We start from the raw sequence: 8,598 nt of genomic DNA on the forward strand, positions 1-8,598 counted from the left end.
GATGCCCGGGCGGGGCAGGGGTGGAGGGGTTTCGTCGGGGCGCGCGGACTGGGCGCGGGTCTGTGCGGTCGACCTCATGGCTTGGCTCGGTGATTCCACAGGCGCGGCCTAGACATGCAGAACGACGCCGGCGAGTTCGTGGATCTGTACGTCCCGCGGAAATGGTGAGTGCCCGGTGCTTCCCCTCGGTCCCGCGGCCCCTTCCCGCCTTCCCCCTCGCCGGCTAATTCTCTTTTCCCATCTGCGGTCCCTTCCACGCGTTGCGCCTTCTTTTCCCAGTTCTGCGAGCAACCGCATCATTGGTGCGAAGGACCACGCATCCATCCAGATGAATGTGGCCGAGGTGAGCAGGGAGTCCGGTGGGGAAGGAGGCCCCGGCTTCTGCATTGTTTCCTAACTCCAGGCTGGAGCGAATGGCCTGAGGAGGGGAGGCGAGCTTCCAGTGTGTTCTCCCTACAGGTTGACAAGGTAACTGGCAGGTTTAATGGTCAGTTTAAAACCTATGCTATCTGCGGAGCCATTCGGAGAATGGTGAGTTTCCCTGGGTTTGAAGACCCCTGCCTCGGCGTGCTGTTTATGTGGGCTGTTGGGCTTGTGATGGTGTCCCTTGCCTTGGAACAAATGGCTGGCAGGATAGGTTCCTTGTTTCTGGCCTTTTCCTGGGGCTCTTAGGCCATGGAAGGCCAGCTCTAAAGACTGAGGGGGTTGGCTGTGGATACTTACCCCAGTCCACCCCCAGGGTGTGGGTAGACTTGGATCTGGTAGTGTGTGCTCTGCCTTTTCCAGCAGGAAGCCCTGTGGGGATACTCAGGGATCGATTTTTTATTTTCTTTTAAACTAAAGGGTGAGTCAGATGATTCTATTCTTCGATTGGCAAAGGCGGACAGCATCGTTTCAAAGTAAGCAGGGATCTTCAAATTTGGGCTGAGTGGCCTGGAACTTCACAAGAGAAAAGGCCTTTAATTTTCTCCTTCTTTCTTTGTTAGGAACTTCTGACCAGAGGAAATTGGGGAATGTTTGTCATAAATAAACAGTGAGAACCACCTGTGTCAGTTCATTCTGCACTTAGGAGGTGTGCGGTCAGGGCTGGTGTTCTGTGAATGGACAACTGGGATGGGGCAGCACACAGCTAGGAGGAGACAAGCTGAGGGATGTTGCAAAACCAAATTTACTTCAACAAGAACAACACTTAACACTGTCCATTTGAGAACAACCTGACACATAAACATTCTGAGGTCAGATACTTAGTATGTTCACGCTGGGTGCTGAGGATGCATCACCAGGTCTGTGTCACTTGGTCACAGTCCAGCTGGACACCTGGAACACAGCTCAGACTCCTAGGCTCAGTCTAGAGGATCTGGGCTTCAGTCTGTCATAGTTACAGATTGGCTTTGTTGTAGCTCTCAGTACCACACAGTGGCAGCTCTTGGTATTAAGGAAGAAGACAGGGTGGGAGGGACCTCCAGGAAACCAGTTTGATAAACGAATAAAACTCCTACATAAACACACAAACTTAAGTTATAGTTAACTACTAGAGGAAGACACCAGGGGCATATCCCCCCAAAGGTGGCTTGTAAACCAGAACAGTGCTCCTGATGGACATGTTTTGGTTGGACTGCTGCCTTGGGTTTAGACCAGCACTCTCTGAGGAGCAGGGGCCTGATCATGTCATCATAAGGATGAAAGGACTCACTTGTGACCTGTAAAATTCCTGTGCATTCAAGTCTTATTAACTCTCTGTGTCTAGGTGGTTGGAGGGGGCAGGCCTGAGGCCATGAGCTGCCACTCATGGTTGGTGGTGTGGTGGTGCTGAATGGCTGCCAGCAAGGGAACTGATGTGTAGGAGCCCAGGCTGGTGTCAGATTTGTAGACAAGGAGGTTGGCTCAGCCAGAATGTCCATTGGGAGGAGTGGGCCCACAAGGAGAGGGTTCTTGGTTTTCCAGTGTTGGTGGGGTAACAAGGTACAGGCCTGGGAAAGCAGATGGTCCCATTTGGTGGGCACTTGGCCTAGGAGGAGGCAGGGTCAGTGCCTTCCTGCCCGAAGGTCAAGTGTGTTTTCAAAGTCGCACATCGGACCAACTTTTGTTCCTTTAGAAACTTAACCACGTCTCAAATTAGGTTTTCACTGTCACAATATTGCTTAAGGAAGTCGAGAGTATGCAGTTGTCCTAAAGGTCCAGTGCTGCAGAGAAAAGGGTTTTTCTGTCAGGAGGCAGGGGGTGGTCCTAGCATGGGAGGGGTTGGGTATGTGAAGGTTGGGTATGTGAAGGGCAGAAGGGCTTCACAGTGGCAGGATGCTTCAGCAGAGGGCCAAAGGTGAGAAGAATGATCAGAGTGGATCAAGGAGGCTGCTCTTGGCACCAAAAGCTGTGCATTTCTTTGAGAGCTCTGCTAGGGTAGACATAGGGCACTAAGAAAGACTATTGGTCTGCACTGCCACATCCGGACAAACGAGGGAAACCTGGCAATTTCAGCATGTTCATAAGATCTGGACACCTAGGTCTCCGTAGGAGTGGTCCTGCAGGGTCAAGTGAAGATAGCTGGCTGGATCTCAGGATTCAGCACATGACGTAAACCAGGCTGGTCCCAGGCACATGAAAAACTAACCAAGCCCCATATTGTTCGTTTAGTTCAAGAAAATTCTCAGAAGTGCCTTTGGAGGTGTGGCGCACTTTGGAATGAAAGCAACTTTCCAAGGAAGCCAAGGAGAGCCCTTCAGGTTGCGAAGGGCAGGTGCAGCACAGGAGAAGCAGGCTGGATACAGGGACACCAGTGGCCTCTGTGTCCTACAAGCTACATGCCTTCCTGCTAGACATCCTGCAGGGCACACCATCCTGGGCTAGAACTGCTGGGTGAGGCGTCTATAGTGAGGTAACACTTGGTTTTCAGGAAGGTACAGGGCCAGTTCCAAAGCCACAAGCACCGTGAACTCAAACCCGATGAGATCTCTCCTGTTGAACCGAAATCTTTCCTCCAGCTTCTGTAGAGAAGGAAAGATCAATGGTTAGCCCCATCCAAGGCCCCACAAGGCTCAGCGTCTGGCACCAGGGTGCTCATGCTGTTTGCCACCTCGCACTCACGTCAATAAGCTGTTTCACTTCGCTCTTGCGAAGATCGCTGCTGATCTTGGCGGCAAGCAGCACGCAGGCACCGGCACACAATTTGCGGTTCTGCTTGTTGAGCTTGCCCTGCAGGACAAGCTTCTCAAAGTACACGTAGGCCATGGACACGGTCACGGGCTCCAAGCTGCACTCTTCAGACAGGTTCCGCATCTCCCGTTTCAAACTGTGGGCAGGATGAGAGCCATGGCCCTGGGGCAGAGTTATGGCCACAAGGCTATGACAAGCACCACCCTTCTATGGCTGTGCTGTGTGCCATGGGCTGTTAGAAAAGGTCCCATGTCCTCTGAGGAGCCAGCCCAGAGCCAGGGTACATGGCTGGGTGGCCAGAGGCAGGCAGGGGACATGCGCCTGGCCTTTCCTTACCTCCTGATTTTGCTCAATGTTAGTTTGATGTGAGGGAACTTCTCCCTGAAGGTCTCATTCATGTCCTTCTTGAGGTCTGCTGGCTTCACATACTCTATCACTGTGGTCTGTAGACATGAACATGTGGAGTGTTTCTGAGGACAAGAAGGCTCAGAGCTTGCCTTCCTCTGGTAGGCCCAGGTGGCCAGGCACCCACCTGGGGCTGAGCCCAGGACAGCATGCTGGGCACGGCTGGCTGTACTGCCTCGCACACTACCTGTGCCTGTGGCTCTGGCTCCCTACCTGCTGCTGCTGGTGTTCTGGGTGCAGACAAGTCACCCTGGGCTGTCTGTTCCGGGTGCAGAGGGAGGCTTACCTGGTTTACTCCCTGAACCCTGAGCCATGTTGGGCTGTAGGCACTCACCATGTATGAGGCAAAGATGAGCACACGCTTGTGCTTCCCACAGGGCCACTGTGGGTCGTCCAGGAGGTTGGGGTTGTACTCTACTGCATCACCCCCATCGCTCCCTGAAAGCAGAGGTAGCTCTTGAACCCCCAGATCCTCACTGGAACTCACCCCACTCCACCCCACCCAAAGAATAGGTAGCAAGGATCCTGGGTCCAAGAGGGACTCCAGGCCAGAGCCAGAATACAGGAAATGACAGAGCTCTTCCCACAGCAACCTGTGTATATGGATCCTCTCCTCTCTTGAGCAGAGCCCAGGGCTACACTGTCTGGAGTCCTTTCCCTCTTAAGGGGCCTCAGTGCAGAGGCATGAATGTGGCTTAGTGCTGCTGTCTGCTGACACATGGTTGTCCCTGGCCTGGCCTGCAGTGCTGCCTTCCCTGTGCCATAGGGAGCGCATCTGGGCTACCTAGTTCTGTGCCAGTTGGTGCTGACTTGGTGGGCACAGGTTTATGTCTTGACCCTGGAGGAGCCCGGGGGACGCTGGGCCGAGGCTGGGGCAGCAAACCATGGTTGTCATTCTTGTGTGTGACCAAAGCATTAGTAGGGTACAGGAACTTCGCATAAGACACGACCTGGAAAAGCAATCATATCAGGGCTCAGTCCTGCTTCTCCAGGTAAGAAGACACAAGCAAGTTCTGCTTCCTTCCGCCCTCCACGAAGCAGCCACAGGCTTTGGCAGGGAGGAGCCAGTGCTACGCTGCTACCTACTTGAAGCTGGTGCTCTCATGTCTCCAGATCCCAGAATACCAGTCCATCCCCAGTCTGGGGTCAGCAGCTGGGCAGCTGTTCCTGCCTTGCAAGACCCTTGGTCCAGAGGCAGGGGTAGGTCTGGAGAGCCCAGGGTGTGTCACTCACACTGGAGGCGGCCACATGTGGTGTACTCTCAGCCCTTCTCAGGGAGCACAGGCAGCTAGTGACAGGTTTGATGGGCTGTGTGGTTCATTCCCCACACTGTGTCTCAGATTAATGTGCAAGGCACCTTCTGGTGCCTGTCAGTGGGTATAACCCCAGGGCTGCTACCACCCGTCTGCCTGGTTCTGGCTCTGCTGGCCATTCGCTGGCTACAGGGCTCTTGCCTTTCCATCAGCTCCCAGCTCAACGCCTTCCAACTCAAAGACCATCTCGGAAGAAACAGAAATGCCGCCGGATGGGTGCCTCTGCTTCTGGCTGTCCACCCTCAGGTCACTGCAATGTATGGGAGAGAGGAGGGCTGTAGTCTCTGTGCCTGCGACCAGTGGGTGGGCACTGGGCAGAAGTGCTACTGGCCACACAGTCCCTTACATAGGAGGCAAAATCCACGGGCATGACCTCAGAGGTACATGGCAGGGAGGTTTACCCTAAGGCTGTCTGTGCCTCTTTCTTGCCCTGTAGAAGATGTTATCTGTCGAAGCACCCAGAAGCCACTGCTCCCTGGGTACCTACCTGAACTCTGGCCCAAATTTGCTTCCTGGGTGCCTCTAACTCTTCCCTTATGCTCACAGGCCTCTGCATCAGGGCTGACATCCTGGGAACTGGCTACCTCCTGCTCTGGACAGGTTTCCCTGTGTCGATTACTGTTCTGTGGGTCACAAACAATACTACCCCACCCCAGCAGCCATTTCCTCCTTCCCTGAATTACACTCAGGACACAATTGCCTGGGCTGGTCACAAGAACATATGAGCATGTCTGAGGGAGGGACAGGAACATCTCAGCCAACCTATATATAGTTTGAACAGAACCTGTGGTCCCCAGAGAATGAGGACCTGAAACATGAGTTCCTGGGCTGTGGTTGTGGTGGCACAGTGTATTTACACCCTATTAGTCTGAAGGACCCAGCTGCACCCAATGGTGGGCAGTACTGATGTTGTGTGAGTTGGGCTCAGAAGGACCAGGGCTTTGGATACTACTGAGGTAGAGGGTTTGAGCTCTTACCTGATCCGTAGGCCTTCTCCATAGGGCAGGACTGAGAAGGCTGCACACAGGGACCGCTTGGCACAGATGAGCACGATCCTGTGGGAGGCTGGGGTCAGAGCAGGGCAGTGATTCTGTCCTGCTATGTTTGGGTGATGAGAAACTGCAGAGCTATCTGAGGGGACTTGATTCAGGGAGCCAGGGCCAACTCTTGGACCTGCCATCTCAGCACTTGGGCTTGATTCTCGAGTGGTACTTAGTATCCCACTCCAGGCATGTTGCTACAGGAGGAGCACTACAGTGCCACTGGGCAGGTCTCCCCTGGCTCTGTGTCAGGGCTGGAGGCTTCATGTCCAGAGCACAGCTCACAAAGGTCAGGCCTTGTCTGCACATGCAGAAGTTACAGGGTAGTGAAGTTGAAGTTCATCAGAGCTAGGCCTCAGTGGTCCAGGGAAAGGTGGGGCCTAATGCCACCAGAAAGCATTCAGATCTGATGCAGAGTTTGCCTTACCAGGAGGGTTAAGACCAGGGCCCCTGGGCATTCAGAGCTATAACCATAGCCTCAGTGAAGTCAGGTGTAAAGGGTGCTTCTCCTGGCCAGGCCCTGCGGTGACAGTCCCCAGAGAGAAAGTGTCCAAGCCTACGGCCATCCCTGGGGATATTTTGAGGGGTGGCCTCCAGTGGGAAGAGGGATTCTGTGAGATCCTCTGGGTCAGAGTGACTGGTAATGTGGGCCACATGCCCAGCCTACTACTACTGCAGGGAGCTGACCATTGATTTGAGTTCAGCCTCCCTTAGCGCCTCCCAACATACCACATTTCCTTCCGTGTTCCCTCAATGCGACCATGTTTCCTCCCATGTGCCCCCCAGTACAACCAAGCCTTATCCTGTGTGTGCCCCGCAATGTGACCATGTCTTCTGTCCGGGCACATGTGGGGTGGAGCCCCAGTTTTGCCTTTCAGTTCTCCTTTCCTGCATCCAACTGGCGGCTCTTCCCTAGGATCGCACAGGAGCAGTCTTGCTGACCCGGCCACACCAGCCAGTGTTCACTCAGTTAAAGTGAAGAACACAAATGCCCACTTCTCACATCAGGGGACAGGTAGTTCACGAAGCAGGGAACCCATGAACTGAAGATGCTGCTGTCAACAAGGGCAGGGCCTGGGCCTCACATGGCTGGCCTGAGGGATATGGCCTGGACCTTCAGGGTAGGGAGCACTATGCGCAGTCCCAGGATGGCCCTGGCCCTGCATGCTGTTACCTGCTGTTCTTCGTGTCATACTGCCTCATGTTCTTGATGAAGTGGGTTTTCTTCAGGCCTTTGTGTCTAGGTGATCCAGATGCATGTTTGGTTCTGTAAGGTAAAAAGCAGATCGTTCTTGCCCTCCTGAGACCCTCTCATGTCCCCAGAGGTCAGAGGCATCTGGAACGCTGGGCCTTCAAGCAGGGGCAGGTGGGGTGAGTACCTCTGTACTGAGGCACATCCCACTGCATCTTCCAGAAATTCGAGGGAGCAGCGTTGAGATGTGACTCGTCTCCTGTAGGGAAGACATCATGGCCTCAGAGGAGATGCTGTTACAGCCAGCCTTCCTGAGCAGAGCTGAACTACTGCTGGGGCTGTGCAGGACAGGGCTGGTGTGGGGCCAAGAGGCTTCAAGAGAAAGTGAGCTGAGACTACAGTGCAGGAAGGAGCTGGGTCCCTGCCACAAGATTCGCAAGCGGAATGACAGTTACAGCAGAGCTGCAAGGTCAGGCTCCTGGAGGCCAAGAGACATGGCGAGGGAAGGTAGCAGCGTCTGCAGCTCTCTGAGTCTGAGGGCTGCCCTGAGGCCTCTGCCTACTGAGAAGTCTGTGTCAGGCTCCCTGAGAGGATAGCCACGTGAGGAGCCCCATGCTGAGGCTGCCCTTGAGAATAGGGGTGGGGGTGGGGGGTGTCTACACCCAGATTCAAGGGGTTTAGCTTTCCACCTTTCTTCTTCTATTATTAGATAAGTGGTATATATTCTTTCTATAGTTCTTTTAATTTTTTTAAAAAGTATTTTTAAAAAATTAACTTTTTTTTTGTCTTTTTGAGACAGGGTCTCCCTAGTCCCAGCTGGCCTGGAACTCACTATGTAGACCAGGCTGGCCTTGAACTCACAGAGATCCACCTGCCTCTGCCTCCCGCCGGCTGGGATTAAAGGCGTGTGCCACCACGCCCAGCGGATCATTTTTTCAAAAAAATATTTTTATTTTATGCATATGTGTATATTCCCTTGCGTGTATGTAAGCGTACCCATGTCGTGCAATGCCCACGGAGGACAGAAGAGGCTGTCGAATCCCCTGGAACTGGAGTTGCGGACAGTTGTTAGCTGCCATGTAAGTGCTGGGATTCAAACCTGGGTCTTCTTCAAGAACAGTCAGTGTTCTAAACTGCTGAGCCATCTCTCCAGCACCATTATTCATTTTTTTGGAGATAAGGTTTTACTGTGTAGCCCTGACTGGCTTGGAACTCAGAGATCTGCCTGCCTCCTAAGTGTTGGGATTAAAGGCATGGGCCACCATGCCCAGATTATTTATAATATTTTATTTATTATTTTATGTGTATGAGTGTATTGCCTGCATGTATGTAAGTGCACCCATGTTGTGCAATGCCCATGGAGGTCAGAAGATCCCCTGGAACTGGAATTACATGGGTTGTTAGCTGCCTTATGGGTGCTGGGAACCAAATCTGCGTCCTCGGCAAAAGCAGCCAGTGCTCTTAACCGCTGAGCCATCTCTCCAGCCCCTATTTATTT

General features: G+C 53.4%; 2 protein-coding genes across 2 annotated transcripts in view; one reads left to right on the top strand and one right to left on the bottom strand.

Annotated features, from left to right (window-relative positions):
• Nucleotides 1-1,043, top strand: part of Rps21 (ribosomal protein S21) — a 1,820-nt gene extending 777 nt beyond the window's left edge. The window contains exons 2-6 of the mRNA XM_008843241.3: nucleotides 102-164; nucleotides 280-343; nucleotides 460-531; nucleotides 844-899; nucleotides 987-1,043. Coding sequence (XP_008841463.1) covers nucleotides 115-164; nucleotides 280-343; nucleotides 460-531; nucleotides 844-899; nucleotides 987-996 — 252 coding nt within the window. The 5' untranslated portion in view covers nucleotides 102-114 and the 3' untranslated portion in view covers nucleotides 997-1,043. The remainder of the gene's footprint in view (nucleotides 1-101; nucleotides 165-279; nucleotides 344-459; nucleotides 532-843; nucleotides 900-986) is intronic.
• Nucleotides 1,044-1,149: 106 nt separating this feature from the next.
• The window catches only part of Cables2 (Cdk5 and Abl enzyme substrate 2), a 16,804-nt gene continuing 9,355 nt past the window's right edge, over nucleotides 1,150-8,598 (bottom strand). Inside the window, exons 3-11 of the mRNA XM_008843349.2 lie at nucleotides 7,288-7,359; nucleotides 7,083-7,175; nucleotides 5,846-5,923; nucleotides 5,010-5,118; nucleotides 4,340-4,505; nucleotides 3,890-3,993; nucleotides 3,487-3,593; nucleotides 3,082-3,286; nucleotides 1,150-2,981 (exon numbers count right to left, since the gene is read on the bottom strand). Coding sequence (XP_008841571.1) covers nucleotides 2,841-2,981; nucleotides 3,082-3,286; nucleotides 3,487-3,593; nucleotides 3,890-3,993; nucleotides 4,340-4,505; nucleotides 5,010-5,118; nucleotides 5,846-5,923; nucleotides 7,083-7,175; nucleotides 7,288-7,359 — 1,075 coding nt within the window. The 3' untranslated portion in view covers nucleotides 1,150-2,840. The remainder of the gene's footprint in view (nucleotides 2,982-3,081; nucleotides 3,287-3,486; nucleotides 3,594-3,889; nucleotides 3,994-4,339; nucleotides 4,506-5,009; nucleotides 5,119-5,845; nucleotides 5,924-7,082; nucleotides 7,176-7,287; nucleotides 7,360-8,598) is intronic.

Source organism: Nannospalax galili, unplaced genomic scaffold, assembly GCF_000622305.1.
Source record: "Nannospalax galili isolate Female #2095 unplaced genomic scaffold, S.galili_v1.0 scaffold160, whole genome shotgun sequence".
Classification (NCBI taxonomy): domain Eukaryota; kingdom Metazoa; phylum Chordata; class Mammalia; order Rodentia; family Spalacidae; genus Nannospalax; species Nannospalax galili.